This window comes from Gorilla gorilla, chromosome 9 (assembly GCF_029281585.2).
Source record: "Gorilla gorilla gorilla isolate KB3781 chromosome 9, NHGRI_mGorGor1-v2.1_pri, whole genome shotgun sequence".
Taxonomy (NCBI): Eukaryota; Metazoa; Chordata; class Mammalia; order Primates; family Hominidae; genus Gorilla; species Gorilla gorilla.
The window spans coordinates 85,145,603-85,167,661 of NC_073233.2; the positions used below are offsets into that span (position 1 = coordinate 85,145,603).

A 22,059-nucleotide genomic window follows, 5' to 3' on the forward strand; every position below is an offset into this window, starting at 1 on the left:
TATAATTGTTACATCTTCTTGGTGAATTGATCCCTTTATTATTTCATAATGACCTTCTTTGTCTTTCTATAGTTTTGGAACTAAACTCTGTTTTATCTGATGTAAATATAGCTATTCCTGCTTGCTTTTGGTTTCTGTTTGCATGGAATATCTATCCCTTCACTTTCTGTCTGTATGTGTCTTTACAGGCAAAGTGAGTTTTTTGTAGGCAGCATATAGTTGAGTCATTTCCTTTATTCATTCAGGCAGTCTGTATCATTCAAATGACTAATTGGTTTACATTCAAGGTTATTATAATAGGGCATAACTTACTGTAGTCATTTTGTTAATTGTATTATGTTTGTTTTGTATATTCTTTGTTTCTTCTTGTTTTTCATTTCAGTCTGAGGTCTTCTGTAGTATAAAAGGTTTGATTTTTTTTCTCTCTCTCCTTTGCCTATCTGCTCTACTGATGAGTTTTATGCTTTTGCATGTTTTCATAATGGTGATTATCACCTTTTTGCTTCCAGATGCAGGGATCCCTTGAATATTTCTTATAGGGCTAGTCTAGTGGTTTTGCATTCCCCAGTTTTTGCTTGTCTGGGAAAGACTTTCTCCCTCATTTCTGAAGAATAGATTTACTGAGTCAAATATTCTTGGCTGGCAATATTTCTTCTTTCAGTACTTTGAATACCTTATTCTACTCTCTCCTGGTCTGGATAGTTTCAGCTGTCAGTCTAATGAGAATTCCTTTATATGTGACTTGATGCTTTTCTCTTGCTCTTTTTAGAATTATTTGTCTTTGACTTTTGACAATTTGATAAAATATGCCTTGGTGAGGACCTTTTGGGATTGAATCTATTTGGGAATCTTTGAGCTTCTTAGATCTATATGTCCACCCCTCTCCCCAGATTTGGGAAGTTTTAAACTATTGTTTCATTAAATAGTGTTTCTGTGGCTTTTTCCAACTCTTTCCCTCAGGAACATCTACAATATGAAAATTTGTTTGCTTAATAGTGTCCTTTATTGTAGGCTTTCTTTATTCTTTTTCATTTTCATTTCTTTTTTTCTCCTCTATCTGGGTAATTTTCAAATGACACATCAAGCTCAGAGATTCGTCTGCTGAAATAAGTCTCTTGTTGAAGCTCTGTACTATATTGTTTTATTTTGGTACTTGAATTATTCAGCTGCAAGGGTGTCCATTTGGATTTTTTTTTTTTTTTTTTTTGAGACAGAGTCTTGCTTTGTAGCCCAGGCTGGAGTGCAGTGGTGTGATCTTGACTCACTGCAACCTCCACCTCCCGGGTTCAAGCATTCTCCTGTCTCAGCCTTCCAAGTAGTTGGGACTACAGGCACATGCCACCACACCTGGCTAATTTCTGTGTTTTTTAGTAGAGACAGGGTTTCAGTATATTGGTCAGGCTGGTCTCCAACTCCTGACCTCAGGTGATCCACCCGCCTCGGCCTCCCAAAGCGCTAGGATTACAGGCATGAGCCACCACATCCGGCTGGTTCTTTTTTACTGTATCTATGTTTTTGTTGAATTTATCATTGACATCATGAATTGTTTTCCTAATTTTGTTGAATTGTCTATTTTTTTGTATCTCATGGAGTTTCCTTAAGGTAATTATTTTGAATTCCTTTTCCAGCAATTCATATATTTCCTTTTCGTTCAGGTCTGTTACTAGAGTTATTATGTTCCTTTGGTGGTGTCATATTTCCTTGCTTTTTCATTTCTTGTGTCCCTGTGCTAATGTCTATGCATCTGGTGGAATAATCACCTCTTCCAAACTTTCTAGAGTGGCTTTTCTAGAGAAAGATTTTCACCTGCAGTTGGGTCTTAGTGCACTAGTTGAGAAGGGTGTGGTGACTTTGTTCCTGGGTAGGTGCAGTGGTATAGTCTCTGTGCAGCTTCTTTGGCTGCATTCAACGTCAGCAAAAACTGTGGGCATCTCAGTGGCTTAGGGGTGTGGAAATTTGTTGTCGCAACAGCAGAGGTGTATGTTGTTAATGTCCTTGGTCCACAAAGGCTTTTGGGGTTCTCCAATTCTTGTTTTCCCTACAATGAGGAGACTTCACTGAGGGGATCCCTCTTGGTGTCAGGTCTGACACGGCCTACAATCAACTGCCATGGTGCTGGATTCCAGGTGCAAATGTTTACATTGGCAGAGTCCTAGGATCAGAGTCTCACAAACCTATTTGCCCTCTCTGTGAACCTTTCACTCTCTGTGGCAGGGTTGGACATAGGTTGCCCACACCATCAGACTCTAACCCCTTAGCAGCTTGAGTCCAGGAAGTTAGGCTGTAGCTGTGACTCCACTCTTGCTAGGCAGGGAATAGCCCTGGACTGACTCTAAGGAAGAAGGTATGTTCTGGAGGTTTGAGCCTAGGGCACAGGGTATGGCTATAATTTGGGAGCTTGAGCCAACAGGGCTCAGTGGCAGCTTGGGTGCCTGGGGATGAGGCACCATGTAGTGGCAACACTAGACTCTAAGATGGTAGGATTCAGCAGTATCTCAGACTCTGTGAGGCCAAGTGCAGCAGCAAGTACCCCCCAGCATGGCTGTTGTTTGGGTCCTGGTGGGCAAGAAGCAGCACAATGTGACTCCATTCCTTAGGGATGGCACTATCTCAGCAGCTTAGACTCTAGGGAGATAGTCCAGCTCCAGGGAAGCAGGGTACTACAATTGTTTGGCCTGTAGGGTCAGGTATCTCTGCTCAGACACTGGTTTGTTTCCCTGGGATGAAGGGTACTATGTTAGCTCAGCCATGGAATGTGCAGTTGCTCAGCTCAGCCAAAATATTGATTCTCCAAGGGTTGATGTGCCACTCTACTCAGGCCTTGGGGGCCTGACTGTTCTGAGCAGCCCAGGCACCATTTCCCTGCCACACAGGGCTCTGACAAAGTACTTTTTCCTTGAGAGGGCAGTGCACAGTTTCAACTCAGGACCCCAGTGGCAGGGCATAGCCAAGTCTGAAAGAGGTAGATGGAGCTGTTCTGCCAAAGCACCATATCCCCAGGAAAGGGTACACAGCTCCATCTCTAGCCCAAGGGTACAGGGGGAGGGGTAGGTGAAACAGTTCTATCTGCTGCTTGGCTCCACAGGGAAAGGTGTAACAGTTGCTTGGCCTGGGGATGTTAGGCCACTCTGTTGGGGTGGTTCCCCAGTAGTTTAGCATAAGGGATGAAGGGGTGCTGTGGCTACTCACCTCTGGAGCAAGATGTGAGTAGTTCCAAGATGGCATTGCGCAGTAGCCATGTAGGCCACGGGGCAGGCACAGCTGGCTCCTTCTCTGAGGTGAACACAGTTGTATGGCCTCTAGGTAGCTACCCCAGCTGGGCTTAGGGCCTGTGAGGACTGCAGGGGACCCCAATAGAGGTCCAAGCTGTTGCTGGGGGCTGCTGGGATCCTCTTGCCTACCTTTTCACCATAGAGAGAAGTTCCTCCTGGTTCCTGGCTGATCTCAGCTGGGGGATGAGGTGGCAGGGTCCTGTTGTTTCCTTCCATTCTCTATGTGGGTCTCCTGAGTTTCTGTGCTCACCAGGGTTTCTGTTACTCCTTTGATGTACTCTGGTGCTGTCCTTTATTTTCATTAAAATATGTTTTTTTATTTACTGTTTTGGCTGTCTTTGTGGAAGGGATGAATGCTAGTATTTTCTAGTTGAATATCTTGCTGTCATTTCTCCTTTGAGTGGGTTTTGTCATCCTGCCTGTTCCTTCATTAATGTGATAAATAAAACTTGTACTCATGCCGACTATGTATCTGCATGAAAATTATATTTTTATCATTTCTATAATTATACTTTCACAAAAGGATATAACAAAGTTCCACGGAAGTGTTGGTTGGGCTAAAGAAACAGGAATTCAGTTTAGCTTCCAGTATCAACTCCCAGAATGTCTGTATCTATTCTTATTTTGTTATAAGATTAACTACTTGATTTTCACAATAATCTCAAGACTAATAAATACATTAATAAATAATGACCAATTCACCACCATGATCAATCAATAATCATACCCAACCAATAAAGAATCATCAGAATAATCTTTATTAATTTCTTCACTATGGAAAAAACTACCCAAATCTCCAAATCTTTTAAATCACATGATAACACCATTTCAACTACCTTCTAACCATACAGCATGAAAGCAAAGAAAGCTCCACAATCAAACCTAAAGATAAAGTCTCCAGATAACCATATTTGAACCCCAGGTTTCAGGATGCTCTTCAGTAGCCATTGAAGTAGGATAACTAAATGCTACAAGCCAAGCACCTAAACACCCTAAACATGCTAAAACAGAGCTATTAATCCTAAAAAATGCCTACCAAAAGTCACTGCAATAACAGATCCAACCCTATCACTTACAACTAACCCAAACATTCAAAACTGGAGACAGTTTTGAAGAAATGTTTGAAAACCAAAAATAAGGCCAGGCACAGTGGCTCACATCTGTAATCCCAGCACTTTGGGAGGCTGAGGCAGGTGGATCACCTGAGGTTAGCAGTTCGAGGCCAGCCTGGTCAACATGGTGAAACCCTCTATTAAAAACACAAAAAATTAGCTGGTCATGGTGGCGGGCGCCTGTAGTCCCAGCTATTCAGGAGGCTGAAGGAGGAGAACTGCTTGAACTCAGGAGGCGGAGGCTTCAGTGTGCCGAGATCACGCCACTGCACTCCAGCCTGGGTAACAGTGAAACCCCGTTTCAAAACAAATAAAAATAAGGCTGGGTGCAGTGGCTCACACTTGTAATCCCAGCACTTTGGGAGGCCAAGGTGGGCAGATCACAAGGTCAGGAGTTCAAGACCAGCCTGGCCAATATGGTGAAACCCCATCTCTACTAAAAATACAAAAAATTAGCTGGGCATGGTGGCACGTAGCTATAATCCCAATTACTCGAGAGGCTGAGGCAGGAGAATTGCTTGAATTTGAACCTGGGAGGCAGAGGTTGCAGTGAGCCGAGATCACACCACCGCATTCCACCCTGGACTACAGAGCGAGACTCTGTCTCAAAAATAAATAAATAAATATAAAAAAAAGAAAACTAAAAATAAGGATGCTATTTAATAAGTTATTAAGTATTAAATGTTTCTGAATGTACTTAGAATTATGAAAAAAATTAAATTCATGGTTCCCACATGGTAGCTAACCATGACTGCTGACATGAGAAACAACTGTTGTCTTTCAGCAATAAGGACCACTGAGTTCCAATAACGACCAAGAAAAAGCATCCATTAATTAAAATTCATCAACTCTACTGTTCCATCAAACATCTCAGCCTGATGAAACTTTGGCTCAATTTTAGGAGTAAGTTTAATTCTGTAAATCCTAATAAGACTTTTATCAGCCTTATATTATACATCAGATACAATAATAGGCTTTTCATCTAGAACACACCTTTGCCAAAATATTAACTATAGCTAACTAATTCAATATATACATCCTAATGGAGCACCTCTAGTTTTTATGTGTCTATATATGAGACATATTACAGAAGCTACATATACTCAGAAACCTAGAATATCAGAGTAATCACATTATTTTCATATATGGAAATAGCATGGATAGACTATGTACTCCTATGAGGACAAATATTCTGAGCATCTACAGTAATAACAAATCCACTTTCAGCTATTTCTTATATCAATACTAATTAATACAATGAATCTGAAGTGGAGTCTCAGTAGATGATACAGTTTGGATGTGTGTCTCCTAATCTTATGTTGAAATGTGACCTCCAATGTTGGAAGTGAGGCCTAGTGAGAGGCATTTGGGTCATGGGGGCAGATCCCTTATGAATGATTTGGTGGCCTCCCCTCAGTAATGAGTGAATTCTCATTCTATTAGTTCAAGCAAGAGCTGGTTGTTGAAAAGAGCCTGGTACCTCCTTCTCTCTTTCTTGCTCCCTCTCTCGCCATATGACATGCCTTGCTCCCCCTTCACCCTCTGCCATGAGTAAAAGCTTCCTCACCAGAAGCCGAGCAGATGCTGGTGTCACGCTTGTAGAGTGTGTAAAACCATGAGTCAAATAAACCTCTTTTCTTTATAAATTACCCAGTCTCAGGTATTCCTTTATAGCAAAACAAAATGGACAAACACAGTAGGTAAGTCCATCTGTACATAATTCTTCACTTTTCCCTATTTTTACATGAAACATGATCAAACGGCCCTCAGGATTAACATCAAACATAAAGAAAATTCCATTCCACCAGTACACAATCAAAAATCCCTTTTCTTTTCCTAATTACACTACTACCGTATAAGTGAGCTATTACCACAGCTGACCCTCACACCTTGCTATCTCTGCTGTCACATGTGCTAGCAATATGGATGCTTGCTATCTATCTTGTTGAGATGTTTATTTTCAAAATCAAAGTCTCAAATGAGTATATCTGATTGGTCAGAACCTAGGTCACATGAATTCCTAGTCATAAAATAAGCTAGAAAACGTAGGTTGTTTTGTTTTCTTTAATCTATCTTGAGAAAGTAGGCTTGACCTTTATCAAATGCAATTCTGACTTTTTACCCACTTAAAAACACTCAAGGATAATTCTAAACTCTTTAACTTGTTATGTAAGCATTGCCATAATCTCCCATCAACATGTTTTCCAGATTATTCTCCCAATCTATCTCTCATCTACTTCCTACCCCTCTCTTCCTTCCTCTCTTCTTTCCTCTATCCTTCCCTCCCTCTCCTACACACACACACACACACACACACACACACACACACACACACACACACACACACACACACACACCCTGTTGCTCCAGGATAATCTCTGAAACACATCATCATTACTGCCTTTGCTTCCCCTTGGTAATGATCTTCCCTCAGCTCAAATGGTAGCTGTGCATAAAGTATTCCCCAACTTCTTCCAGAGGAACCATTCATACTTGCCTCAAAATTACACTGTACACTGCACAGCACATGCTTTATACTGTACCACATCCATTATTAGTCTATACATCTCCTTCCAGAATCTCCCATCTACATTCCCCAGTCTGAGTTAGAAGTTGTTCTTATGTGCTCCTGAAGCAACCTGAAATTAACTCGTTTTGCACTTATCACAAGGTATAGTAACTGTCTGTTTCTTATACTAGCCTGTGAATTCCATTAAGGCTGGATGTGTGTTTATTCACCATTATATTCCATGGGCCTTGTACCATTAGGTGCTCAATAAATATTTGTTGAATGGCAAGCAGAAAAAATCAAAAATATATGTCCTAGTCTGCCTCATCTAGAAAAATGTTATGTACATGTTAGCCATACTGTAAAAGCTTATGAAATACTTGGGTAAAAAGAAATTACAAGATAAGGGTAAGTTTACAAGTTTGTCTTCAGACTTTCTAGTGAATGTAGAAAGCAGCAATTAGACTCACTTCATTACTGAAAAAGCCCTCCTGCCAATACTATAGTCCTGCTACCAAACTGGGATGAAATCGTGTGGATACTTGCCTATCTTCATCTATGGCCTTTATTTTCAGGAGCAGCACATGATCTCTTACAAAAATTCAATGCAGGTTTGTGGAACTTGGGAATGTGTCTTACCTCTGGTTTTACAAACCATTTGCCTGCATTTGGAGTCGATAGGAAATCCCAGTTGAAGAAGGCAGGGTTCTCAAAGGCAGATTCTGGCTGAACTTCCCCAATATTGGTTGTTCTTTTCAGGTCAAAGTCATGCATGAGGAAAGGCACATGATCATAACTGAGGCAGAGGTAGAAAAGAAGGGCAGGGGTAGATAGGCTGAATTTAGCTACCTTGGTAGACAGGCTCCCCAGAAAGTCCTTCAAGGTCACAAGTGTCACTAGGGCTCCTTACTCCCTCTCAAATCTTAGAAAAGGGCTACATATCAGTCATTTACACTTTGATGTCAATATTTTTCTGCTCTAGGGATCAATCTTTCATGATATATAATCACATTAGTGATGGTGAAAGACTAGCTTCTCTATTCAGGGGCTTTCTGGCATTAGGAAAACAGCAGGCACAGTAGTGGCCTGAAAATAAAGTGGATGGAGGTAGGGATGATGCAAGGTCCTCAGGTTCCAGGACCATACTAAGCAGGCGTCCACACAGTTTTCCTGTATTATTCTGATCCTTTCCCAGCTATGCACTGCACTGAGTATTTCTTTTTGTTTGTTTGCTTTGTTTTTGTTTTTGTTTTTTTGAGACGGAGTCTTGCTCTGTTACCCAGACTGGAGTGCAGTGGCATGATCTCGGCTCACCACAACCGTGATCACACAAGTGATTCTTCTGCCTCAGCCTCCCGAGTAGCTGAGATTACAGGCATGCACCACAACACCTGGCTTATTTTTGTATTTTTTAGTAGAGACATGATTTTGTCATGTTGGCCAGGCTGGTCTCGAACTCCTGGCCTCAAGTGATCCGCCCACCTCAGCCTCCCAAAGTGCTGGGATTATAGGCATGAGCCACTGTGCCCAGCCTACACTGAGTATTTCTGGTCCTAGACTTTCCACATCAGATAGTATCATAAGGTAAGCTCCTTGTTCTTCTATCTGCAATTTGCTTTGGAGAATCTCTGATTTTATGAAACTATCTCTCCCTTTCTCATTAAAATATCTATGAAGAGAACATCTATAATGAGGAAGATAAGGCTTGGAACTTACTCTTCTGCTATAAGCCACTAGAAAACTGGACAAAATAAAGGAAATAACTATTTTCAGTTAATAGACAAAAGGATGCACAATATTACTACAATCTCTGAGAAAAGCAAAAAAAAATTGACATAAGCAATTCCATCACCCAGGCTTCTTTCCTGCAGGTGAATACTGAATTTCAGTACAGGGTGGGGGAACCCAAAAGGGACCTAGCTGTCTTGCTGAAATGAGAAGAAAGAGATTAGAGTAAGGGGGGAGCCAAGACAGCTAGAATTTGTGGGCTAGAGTCCCATAAAGGATAGAGTTATGCAAAAACAAACACACAGTTCCAAGAAAATATGCAAAAGTCCGTAAGTGTATGGCTAAATATCAATCTGTATGTGTACAGAGTAAAACTATGAAGCTTGGCAAGAACAACTTCTAAGAAAAGAAAATATTACCAGACAGTTCTAAGACAATCGGAGCTTGCACAGGGGTATGAATCATTCAAGTTCCATCCAGCGAGAGAGGAGAGTCTTCAGTAATTACATAGGCATTCTTTAGAGACTCCAGAAGGTCACACCTTAGAAAAGGGGATAATTGGCCGGGCGCAGTGGCTCACGCCTGTAATCCCAACACTTTGGTGGGCGGATCACGAGGTCGAGATCAAGACCATCCTAGCCAACATAGTGAAACCCTGTCTCTACTAAAAATACAAAAATTAGCCAGGCATGGTGGTACACGCCTGTAGTCCCAGCTACTCAAGAGGCTGAGGCAGGAGAATGCTTGAACCTGGAAGGCGGAGGTTGCAGTTAGACAAAATCGCACCATTGGACTCCAGCCTGGGCAACAAGAGTGAAACTCCATCTCAGAAAAAAAAATGGTGGTGGTGGGGGAATAATTTAGAACTACAATGGCCTTAGAGCCACTTTAGATCCTCTAAAAAAGAGCTTAAAAACAAGCCTCAAAAGAAAAGACCAAACTAGTCTGGAAGTAACAACTATCTGCTAGAAAATGACCAACCTTAAAGGATACAAGATATAGCACCCAACAATGTAAAACTACAAGTCCAGCATGTAATCAAAACTTACTAGAGATATAAACAAGCAGGAAAATGTGACCGTATGGAAGAGGAATTACTCAACAGGGACAAACTCAAAAGTGAAAGAGATGACAGAATTCATAGACAAGGGTGTTAAACAGTGTAGAACAAAATTATAAAGGTGTAAACAAGGTATGTAAAGGAAAACATGAACATAATGAAGATACATATACAAGGTATAAAAAACGGAAATTTAGAGATAAGATATAATAACTGAAATGAAAATTTCATTGCATGAAATTTAAAACAGATCAGATATTGCAGATCATGCAAAGAACAATGAATTTAAAGATGTAGCATTAGAATCTATCCAGATGAAAGCATAGAAAGAAGACTGAAACAAAAAAGAATGAGGCATCAGTGACCTGTAAGGCAATGATCAAGCAGTATTATGTATATGTAAATGGAGTCCTAAAAAAGAAGGGAGGTGCAGAAAAAAACATTTCAAAAAGTAAAACTAAAAATTTTTTCAAAATCTGATGAAGATTTGAACTGAATGCTGAATTCTTTCCTGGCTAAAAGTCTCCAAACTAATGTCTTCAAATTCTCTTTCCATTTTTCTCACTTAGACTCAATGAAATTACTACTATCTTTTTCCTGCAGGCATATCTTGTGATACATAAACTACAGGCAAGAAAAATATGTCAGATTGCCACTGCCTGCTTCCACCTTAACTGAAGATGCTTTGGGCCTAACATCTTTTTTTTTTTTGGAAACAGAATCTTACTCTGTCACCCAGGCTGGAGTGTAGTGGTGCCATCTCAGTTCACTGCAACCTCCGCCTCCCAGGTTCAAGTGATTCTCCTGCCTCAGTTTCCTGAGTAGCTGGGATTACAGGTGCCCACCACCACGCCCAGCTAATTTTTCTATTTTTAGCAGAGATGGGGTTTCACCATGTTGGCCAGGCTGGTCTAGAACTCCTGACCTCAGGTGATCTCCCTGCCTCGGCCTCCCAAAATGCTGGGATTACAGGCTTGAGCCACCGCACCCAGCCAAATCTAACATCTAGACACCTCAACTGACTGTCCTCCAGACTAAGGAAACTGGTTTATAGATTTCTCCAAACATTACATTTGTTTTTCTCCCATTTGAAAGCTCATTTGCAATACTAACTCCTGAAACGAGACACAGCTGTTTAATGGGACTGGGCTATTCCCAGAAATAGAAGACTGGTTTACGGGGATCCTTTGCCACTCAGCTATTAACTCAGTTTTCCCACCAACTCAGCTTTTAGTGTGTGAAACCTCTAGGGAAGCTTCAGATGGGGATGTTGGAGCTCAGAAACCTACACCCAAATTGTGGTATGCTGACATGCTGAAATAAAGAAGGCTGTTAGGCATAATGGTTTAAGCTCTTTGGCCCAGGCACTTCTGAATAATTAAATTGTATTAGATTTCCTTTTGGCAAAACAAGTGGTATCTGCGCAATAGCTAATACCACTTGTTGTGAATAGAAAAAATTTCCAAATAAGCTAAATGGTTATGAGAGGTGTGTACCACAGATTCCCCTTAAATGATCTCTTTAGCTGGCTTCCTAAGGGAATAGGAAACTGGTTTTATTTCCCCTTACAAACTCTTATTATTGTCATCTTGCTCTTCTTTCTATTCGCAACAGACAACGAGGACTAGTAACAAAAGAACTGACACTTTTGTCATGCAGAATCAGAACCCTATACCTGGCACTCAAGAACATTTACAGGCTACTACAAAGCAGTTTCATTCCTCAAATCCTAATTATGGTACCCTTGACCCTTGTCAGCAGGAAATCAGCCAAAGCAGTCATGGCCCAATTCCTCCTTAATGATCACACTTCAGGACTGAGGGATAAAGAAGATAAGGGGGTACTGAAGCCATCCTCACAGGGTTAACAAGAATTCTGGACAGAAATATAGCTCTAATTAAGTATTAATCAGGCTTCATTTTGAACCACTTCCTTGTAATGGAAAATCATTTGACATTGACCATTTGCATCCCCAGTGTATCTATAGATAGGATTTCTGACATTAGAATCACAAGGCTTTTGTTTAAGAATTGCTTAAGATGTTTTTCAGATCCCATATTCCGGTAAAACAGCTGATATGAACCAGTTTGAGGACCCCCACAGAGGAACAGAATCAGCATGAGAATATAGTTTCTTCATCTCCCTGTCCCTTGACTTTACCCTGTACTCTTTGACCAATCAACGATCTGCACACTTCAGCCCACTCCAAAACCATTAAAAACTCTAGCCCCAAACTCCTCAGGGAGATGGATTTGAGGTTTCCTCCTATTTCCTCATTTGATGACTCTATCACTAAATCTTTCTCTGCTGCAAAAAAAAAAAAAAAAAAAAAAAAAAAAAAAAAAAAGGAGCTGGGGCTAGGGGTGGGCATATGTGGAGGAGAATACAGATAAGCATCCAGAAGATTTCTTATCAAAACATAAGACAGAAAACTAGGAAATAACAATTTTTACATGCTTGAAGAAAACAACTGTCAACTTAGAATTCTATATGCAGCAAAAATATTCTTCAAAAATGAAGGGAAAATTAAAATATTTCATACAAACAAAAAGCAGAATAATTCATTTCCAGCATACCTTTACTGTAAAAAAGATTAAAATAATTATTAGACAAAAAGGAAATTGATACAATTTGAAACTTGGATCTACACAAAAGAATAGTGCCAGAAATGATAAATACATGAGTAAATATAGAAACTTTTTTCTCACTTTTTAAAAACAGAATTAACTGTTTAAAACAAAAAGTAATAGCAATGTATAATGAGGTTCGTGATAGCACCAGGTCATACTATGAGAGAGATGAAATGTTAGTGTACTGATAAAAGACGTATGCTTTATACAAAAATGTATAATACTCAAAGGGAGAAATAAGTTAAAGATCATATTGTAAACTCTAGCACAACGACTGAAAAAAAAGAAAAGAGGTATAGCTAATAATCCAACAGTAGAGATGAAGTTCTAAAAAATGCTCCATTAGTCCAAAAGGAGGCAGGAAAGGAGAAAACAACAAAATGATAGTGCACTTGCCATGGGTCTAAAATTTAAAGGGGTGCCAAAACCTAATAAGCAAGATAAATACTATTTTAATACAATATTTAAAAGACAAAACCAATGCAAAAATCCACTATAAACAATATTAAATTTTAAATGAAGATAAGATAGTATTACTGATTTTTCCTTTTGTCTCAGGTTCTCGTATGGCTTGGCATGACACATCTTCATTAAAATTTTTGACATTTTGTTCATCATGGATGCTAAAGGGTAGGCAATACCAACAGAAACTAGTTATCACACATATACTTGTTATGTGTGACATTTACATTTATTTCCCTTAAAAAGTTAGGCGGAGACTGCGTTAGCAGAGAGGGAGTAAGAGCAATAGGCACAAACAAGCTTATTGGGATCTTTCAATCTAACTCAGCTTCCATGGACTTCCAGTGACTGTTGGCAAGATTTCTCCTATTGGTCCACATGAGGAGGTCAACATTTCTTCAGGATCTCTGTGTTTCTGCAATCCCCAGAAAACTCAATTCAGTGTTCTCCAGAGAGGTGTATGGCTGGCTGGGCTTTTATGCTAAAAATTTTATAAGAGGACTGGGAATAATAGCAGCCAAAAATTTTGCATAGATCTTCTCAGAATCTCCCATAGGCTTTCACTCAGATGCAAATAACTTGTTTACATTACTTGCTTTTTAGATTTAAAAAATGTCTCTGCCTTTTCAAATGTTTCTCAAAAATATATTCAAATGAAGGTTTCATATAAACGTGTTTCACATTTAAGAACAACATAGCTGCAATTTTATAAAGTGGGATGAGCACTATCAAATTCACTTTGGGGTGAACTTGGGGTAGGGATCAAACATCCTTTACAACTATTTTATCACAAATCTCAAAAATTCCAACATTTTAAAGGCAAGAAGGGAAGAAGGAGCCAGCAAAAGAAGTCACATAGGAAAGAGCCAGGTAGGAAGAAAATCAGGAGTGTATGGTATTCTAATAGCCAAATAAAGAAAGTCTTTCAAAAATGAAGGACTACTCAAATGCTGAGAGGTTAATATGAAAATGAAAATTTACTATGATGTTTAAGAAGTTTGAGGTCCCTGATAACTTAGTAAGAGCTCTGAGAAGTGGTGTAGAAGAAGCCTGATTGGGATAGGCTCAAAAAGGATTAAAAGTTATCCAAAACAAAGGGGAGAATTGAGAGAAGGCAAAGAAAGGCAATGTTGGAGTTCAAGACACTCACCCTAAAATATGACTGCAGGAGACCAGAATATGCCACCCCAATATATACCTCTTTGGCATATTGATTATTTTGAGCTGGTTATTTTGAGAAACTGCAGACACAGGAGAAGCTCTGAAAAGTTGCCCTTTTGTAAAGGAAATTTATATTTATAAAGGAAATTTTCATTAGTAAAAGTATCTGTACCAATAAGAGAGCTGCTCTGAAATCATTTTATTATCAAGAGACTTATATCTGTATAATAAGACAACTTTTATTCACCACACATTTTCTTCCCTCTTCTTACCACAATTTGTCTCTGCCCCCGCACAGCCCCTATTCCTTTCTATAGCTCAGGAAACTATACAAGCTTCAATCATCTGGCCTTTTCCTTGAGTTTCAAATTTTTGTGGGACTCCCATGTGTACAAACGTAATTAAAATTATTTTTCTCCTGTTAATCTGTCTTATGTCAATTTAATTTGTAGACTAGCCAAAGAACCTAGAAGGGTAGACCAATAAAAACTTTTGATCCTCTAGAGCAGTATAGACCACTCTTTGGAGGAATGTTGCTTAAAAGAAAGTGAAGACATGGAGCATAAACTGGAGCAGGATATAGGGCCTAGAAAAGTTTTAAAATGTCAGAATGGATCATCTTCTGATTTTAGAATCACTTTATCTATATCTTTTCTTTAGAAAGCTGACGAGATTCTTTTCTTTAAATTCTATTTTGAGAGGATTGTAGATTCACATGGGTTTGTAAGAAATACAGAGAGATCCTATATACCCTTAGCCCATTTCCCCCAATAGTAACATCTTGCATAACTATACTATACTATCACAACAAGGAAACTGACATTGATAAAATCTGTGACCTCATTCAGATTTCATTCATTTTACATGAACTTATTTGTATATTTAGTTCTATATTTAGTTTACATGAACTTATTTGTATATTTTGTTAATTTTATCACATGTGCAGACATATCACCACCACCACAGTCAAAATACAGAACAGTAAACATACAAGAAGAGTTTTGTGTTACCTTTTAAAGTGGGAGCCACCTCTCTGCCTCCTTCGCCCCTGGAAACCACTGATTTTTCTCCATCCCTTTAATTTTGTCATTTGAATGTGATCTTCAAATGGAATCATACAGTATATAACCTTTTGAGACTGGCTTTATTCACTCAAAGTAACTCCCATGAGGTCCATCCAAATAGCAGCATGTTTCAATAGTTCATTCATTTTTATTGCTGGGTAATATTCCACAGTATGGATGAACACAGTTTATTTAATCATTAAACCTCTTAAAGGACATTTGGGTTGTTTCTAGATTTGGGCTATTACAAATAAAACAGCTATGAAAATTAATGTAAAGTTTTTTTCTATATGAACATTGTCTTCTTTTCTCTGGAATAAATGCCCAGGAGTACAATTTCTGGGGTGTATGGTAAGTATATAATGTGCCACATAATGACAATTCAGTCAACAACGGACCTCATATATGACAGTGGCCCCATAAGATTATAATGGAGCTGAAAATTTCCTATCACCTAGTGACTTCGTAGCCATAATATTGTAGCACAATACATTACTCGTATGTTTGTGGTGATACTTGTGTAAACAAACCTGTACAACCAATCATATAAAAGTATAGCACATACAACTACAGATAATACATAATACCTGAGGATGACAATAAACTGTTACTGGTTTATATATTTACTACACTACACTTTTTATTGTTATTTTAGAGTATATGCATTCTATTATATATTTAAAAAATTAAATGTAAAACAGCCTCAGGTAGTCCTTCAGGAGGTATTCTAGAAGGCACTGTTTTCATAGGAGATGACCGCTCCATGCATGTTATCCCTGCAGACACTGCAGTGGGACAAGATGTGAAGGTAGAAGACAGTGATATTAATGATCCTGACCCTGTGTAAGCCTAGGCTAATGTGTGTGCTTGTTTCTTAGTTTCTAACAAAAAAGTTAAAAACAAATTTAAAATAGAAAACAGCTTAGAGAATAAGGTTATAAAGAAAGAAAATATTTTTGTACAGCTGTACAATGTAGTTGTGCTTACACTAAGTGTTATCACAAGAGTCAACAAGTTACAATAAGCTGGAGTTAATTTATATTGAAGAAAATTTTTTTATAAATTTGGTGCAATCTAAGTGTACAGTGTTTATAAAGTCTTCAGTAGTGTACATAATGTCGTAGGCCTTCCCATTCACTTACCACTCACTCACTGACTCACCCAGAGCAACTTCCAGTCCTGCAAGCTCCATTCATGGTAAATGCCCTATACAGGTGTACCATGTTTTATCTTTTATATTGTTATTTTTACCGTACTTTTCCTATGTTTGGATATATTTAGATACACAAATACCTACCATTGTTCTACAATTGCCTACAGTATTCAGTACAGTAACATGCTGTACAGGCTTGCAGCCGAAGAGTAACAGGTCATACAATATAGCCCAGGTGTGTAGTAGGCAATGCCATCTAGGTTTGTGTAAGTTCACTCTATGATATTCACACAATGATAAAATTGCCTAACAACGCATTTCTCAGAACATATGCTCATCATTAAGTGAGATATGACTGTATTTAGTTTTGTAAGTAACTGCCAGACTTACTTAGAGTGGCTATACAATTTTATGTTTCCACCAGGAACATATGAGTGATTCAATTTGTCTGCCAGCATTTACTGTTCTTGCTATTTTTTAATTTAGCCATTCAGATAGATGAGTAGTATTAGTTTTAATTTGCATTTTCCTAAAGGCTAATGCAGTTGAACATCTTCTCATGTACTTATTTGCTATCTGTATATTCTCTTCAGTGACATATCTACACATGTATTTCGTCCATTTTCTAATTGGATTGTTTGGTTTGTTTTTGTTTTCATTTTACTGTTGAGTTTTGAAAGTTTATATATCCTAGACACAAGTCTTTTGCCAGACATGTGTTTTACAAATATTGTCTCCCAGTCTGACACTTGTCTTTTCATTCTCCTCATAGGGTCTTAGAGCAAAAGCTTTTCAGAATGAATTCCCTGGAATTTTCTCCTTCCCCCATCTCTGCTTGGTAAAATGGTATTTTTCCTTCGAGGTTCAACCCAAACACAACTTTGAGCATATAAATTTTTTTTCTTTTTTTTCCACACAACAGGAAGTGACCTTTTCCTCCACTGAGGTTCCATTACACTTATTTTTCTCTGGAAGGCTCTTGCCACAAATGGCCTTATTCTGTAGTTATCTGTAAACATTCCATGTCTCCTTCACTAGCTGGAACATCTTTTAGGTATGACTACATCTTACTCATTTGCATCTCGCAAGCACTCAGAAGAAGGCCTAGAATACAGCAAATGCTCAAGGAATGTTAAATAAATTGCTAAGGTAGTACATAGAGTGAAGTGGTAAGCACGGTTTGCAATGGGGCCATATTTGAATCATGTGTGAAGACTATATCTAGTGTGTCTGATCTGTAACCCTGTCATTGAAAACATGGAGATGCAGAGGTGCGGTTTGTGAGATGTGGTTCATCTGTGTAGTACATGCATATATGCCATATGAACACAGGAACAACTCCCCAGGGCTTGCTGTCTCTACACCTCAGGCCAGGCTGGTTCTCTTGCATGGCATTGAACTTATCCCCTCCTCCCCTCACCCCAGTTCCCTGCTTTCTTACCTTAAGTGTATATCAGTCTCCAATCCATGGGCTCCATGTTCAACAGCTTTCTCAAAGGACATCATGGTATTCTCAGGCCCCAACTGTAGAAGAAAAGGACATCAGGCCCTAAGCCTCAGAGTCTCTCCTCCCAGCATTCCTTTTGTGGTAGGGGTAGAGTCCAGTAGGATTTTGGGGAGCAGAGCTTGGCTCCCTCAGATCTCCTTTCAAAACCTGTATACCCTCCGTCCAAGCTGATTCTGGGACTCTGCTCATCTGAGACAATGTCACTGGGCACAGTAAAGAGAAATGGACTGGGAGTTAGGTGGCCTGGATTCAAGTCCAGCCTTTACAATGAACTCTTTATTCTTGCCATCTTAATGCAATCACTTTTTCTCTCCAGGGGCTCCCATGGTTCTGTTTTCTTCTCTCGACCACATACCCCATACATACTTATTTTCACCCACGTTCATCATGCTCAGACCTACCATGGGTGCACCTCTATGTCCAAAGATGGTTGGCTTGGGCCCCAAATTCTCCTTCTCCTGAATGCAGGGAGAATAAATCCCCAGTGGCATCAAATAGAGACTTAAAAGGATAAGAAGAAAGGGTAATCCAACAGCCACTTGTAGACCTGAAAAATTTGAAAGGAAGGGGAAGTGGGGGAAAAAGAGATAAAGAGGGATGGAAAATCATCCCAAGCAAAGCAGCAGTCTGAGTAAACCCACAGTCCATGGGTTTCATTGACTGTGTACTGGCTAATTTACTTTCTATTTCTGTGACATTTCCACTTACTTCCAGGGATTTGGATATAAAAGTATAGAACTGTACAAATATAGGGCATTATTATTAAGGCAACTTTACTGGAACTGGAAATTGACAGAGGGCTCAATTGTACAGGGGACAGATGGGGAAGAAAAGGAAGGAGAAGGGATGTTAAGGAGCAGCTTCTCAGGAGGAGGAGGAGCTTGGCTGATTCTAAGAAAGCCCCAGAGACTGTAAAGATCATCCTAAAACATCTGTATATTTAAGGCAGTACAGTATAGTGGAAAGGGCACTAATTGGCAGAAATCTGGGTTTAAAGCCAAGTTCTGCCACTTCCTAATTGTGTGACTAAGGACAACTTAACCTCTCTGAATCTTCATTTTCTTCTGTAAAATGGGGCTGTCCTGCTGCTTATATCAACCGTATAGGTTGTTATGACAGTGTTGACTCATAATAGTTACTCTATAAATATTAATCATTTGCTTCCCCCTCTTTCCCTCCCTCCCTCTCCCTCTCGTGCATACACACACATTCACATAGAGCCTGTACACAATGCCTGCGATAACCAGCCATTCCCCAAGACTTACTATTTTAGACCTCTGAGAATTTTACCCATTTGTACATTTTCAAGTTACCACCTATGCTTTAGTGACTTTCAAATCTCAGTCTCCAGCTCTAACCTCTTAACCTTGTGATTACATTACATTTCTTGAGTCTTTTTTTCTCAGAATGTGTCATCCTGTATCTTCTCATTCTAACTAAAATTTAGAAAGTGAAAAAGAAAAGAGTTCATTATTGTCCCCTTTAAGCCCTTGCCCCAGAAATACTTTCTAAAATTTACCCTCCACACACAAGCATATATATATAAACACACAATGGCAGCACTATCTATGCAGTCTTTCTCTTGCCTGCATACCGCCACAGGTCAGAAAGCAAATACCTCTTATTTAAAAAAGAGGAAAAAGGAGACCCAGAGAGAAGAAGGTCCTATTGGTTTACCCATACAGTGGTGAAAGATAATTCCATTCTCAAAACAGTTTAGTGTACAGATCCAGTTCTTTTGATTCCATTACACTGGGGCAAACAATGAAGAGGAAACCAGTGACAGAGACAGACATTTAACCTTCTGCTGTAAGTCCTCAGGTATGACATGGTCTCACAGGGGACTGCTTTGAGTTACTTGGATGTAAGCAGAAATCTCTGGACCTAGTATTAGTTGAAACTACTAATATTTGCCGGGCGCAGTGGCTCATGCCTGTAATCCCAGCACTTTGGGAGGCTGAGGCAGGCGGATCACGAGGTTGAGAGATTGAGACCATCCTGGCCAACATGGTAAAACCCCATCTCTATTAAAAATACAACCAGGCGTGGTGGTGCATGCCTGTAATCCCAGCTACTTGGGAGGCTGAGGCTGGAGAATCGCTTGAACCCAGGAGGCGGAGGTTGTAGTGAGCCGAGATTGTGCCACTGCACTCCAGCCTGGCAATGGAGCAAGACTCTGTCTCAAAAAACACAAACAAACAAACAAAAAAAGAAAAGAAAGAAAAAGAAACTACTAATATTTGAATATAAATGGAAAGAACTGTGACTTGTACCAGCACTTTGGTCAAGTAAAATTAAAACGGCCTCTACTGCGTCACCCACCATCCATCTTCAGACAGTCAATGTATAATAATGTAGAGAAAGATCTTGTTTTTCCAAAAAAAGAATCCCTCTTTAGAAGAAGGTCTGTTTGGCCACAGAAATACTATGACAGGCCACTGGCCACTATGACTGGGTAGTGAGTGAAAGCACAGGAGCATGCCTGAGTAACAAGCTAAATGAATTTCAATGAGGGCGGCTAGTTCCCAAGCTTCTGTTTTCCTGAGTGGAGTATGCAAGCTAAAGCCAGAGCTGAAGAAATAGGCAGGGTTCTGCCCTATGTGACATACCTTTTCTTTCCAAACGTGCCACGTAGAAGGCCACAGGCCAGAAAAGGATAACCATCACAGTTATGCTGACCAGGTGCACGTAGGGAGCAAAGATCTGTGAGAAAGCCAAAAGTCAGGCTGGATACATCTAGACAGCTAGTGCTGGAGCTATAGGATGATGCTCACCTGCAGTGACAGCCCAGCTACCAGCCACCTTTCTTTCCAGAATTTGTATATAATGAACATTAAAATGACACACAGAAGAATTACTAGCAGAATCAGGATCTAGGGAAACAGAAAAAAATCTCCTGACTTCAAGCACTAGGCTTGGATCAGAACTGTCCTCAGGAATTACATGTGTGTCTTCACAATGTCAGGGACCTTATCTGCTTCCTCATTCTTTTACCATAATAATGTAGAGAAAGATCTTGTTTTTCCTGCAAATCCCCAGTATTAGATGGAACTAATCATTCACCTTCTTTGCTTCTAAGTCTTTGCTGTACAGCATGGCTGGAAAAAATTACACAGCTAATTTACCATTACTAATTTACTATCTCCAGCCTCAGCTGGGTCCTCAACATTGCTTGGTATCTCTTACTCAGATTCAACAGTTGCCATTAAAGTCTTCACCATTTCTTTAGACCTCAATTGTATACTCAATACAATTATAAGTAAATAATACTCTGTAATTGCCTTTTCAACGTCTGTTTTCCCCAACAGACTATAAGCTTCATGAAGTCAAGGTTAATATTGGTATTTTTTATGATTACATCCTCAGTGTCCTGCAGAATGCCTGGCACATAGTAAGCATCCAATAAGTATTTATTAAACAGATGAAAAAACCTGCCTGCCAGAACACTGTATACTTCATAGAGAAAGAACATTGAGACCAAGAAGACCTAATTTTCCTAACTTCCTCCCTTTCAAATGTATAGTTTTCCTACATCTGTGCTGCCCTCTAGACAGTACTTAGCTCTCCTTTCCATAATCTCTACATCTAAAATAATTGAATCCATAATTAAGTCTTTCACAACTCTTTGCTGACTTCAGTGATAAATTCTACCAAACATTTAAGGAAGAAATATTTCCAATCTTTAACAAACTCTTTCAGAGAATAGAAAAAGAGAGAATACTTTATAACATCTTATGAGTGCAACAAAACATTATACCCAAATTTAACAAGGACATTATTACAAGAACAGAAAATACATACATAGATGAAAAAATTTTAAACAACCTATTAGGAAAAACTAAATGCATCACAACACAAAAGTTGAATTGCCAGAGTCATAAGAATCACAGATCTTACCCAACACCAAACTTCACTATGGATTTAAAGGATACAGGCAATCATAGAGAACAGATGAAAGATTTTCCAGTGGCAGGCTGGGAGCAGCGGCTCACATCTATAATCCCAGCACTTTGGGAGGCTGAGGAGGGTGGATCACCTGAGGCCAGGAGTTCGAGATAAGCCTGGCAAATATGGTGAAACCCCATCTCTACTAAAAATACAAAAATTAGCCAGGTGTGGTTGCGCACAACTGTAGTTCCAGCTACTTGGGAGGCTGAGGTGGGAGAATCGCTTGAACCTGGGAGGCAGAAGTTGCAGTGAGCTGAGATTGCGCCACTGCACTCCAGCCTGAGCAACAGAGTGAGACTCTGCCTCAAAAAAAAAAAAAAAAATTTTTTTGAGTGAATATGATCACGTCAAATGCAGCTACTCATATAGGGTCTTTCCTCTCCCGTATTAGTATACATTCTGTTTTTGGACTTAAAATGTAAGGTGTGTTTTGAGCAAAATATGAAGAAACAT

At 39.4% G+C, this 22,059-nt stretch overlaps 1 protein-coding gene across 2 annotated transcripts in view; it reads right to left on the reverse strand.

Annotated features, from left to right (window-relative positions):
- GDPD4 (glycerophosphodiester phosphodiesterase domain containing 4) overlaps positions 1-22,059 on the reverse strand; it is an 85,114-nt gene that overhangs the window by 34,260 nt on the left and 28,795 nt on the right. For both annotated transcript variants that reach the window (XM_063693402.1, XM_063693403.1), the window contains exons 6-11: positions 20,433-20,531; positions 20,268-20,361; positions 19,017-19,094; positions 18,060-18,205; positions 17,593-17,675; positions 7,533-7,689 (exon numbers count right to left, since the gene is read on the reverse strand). In XM_063693402.1, the coding sequence (XP_063549472.1) occupies positions 7,533-7,689; positions 17,593-17,675; positions 18,060-18,205; positions 19,017-19,094; positions 20,268-20,361; positions 20,433-20,531 (657 nt within the window). The remainder of the gene's footprint in view (positions 1-7,532; positions 7,690-17,592; positions 17,676-18,059; positions 18,206-19,016; positions 19,095-20,267; positions 20,362-20,432; positions 20,532-22,059) is intronic.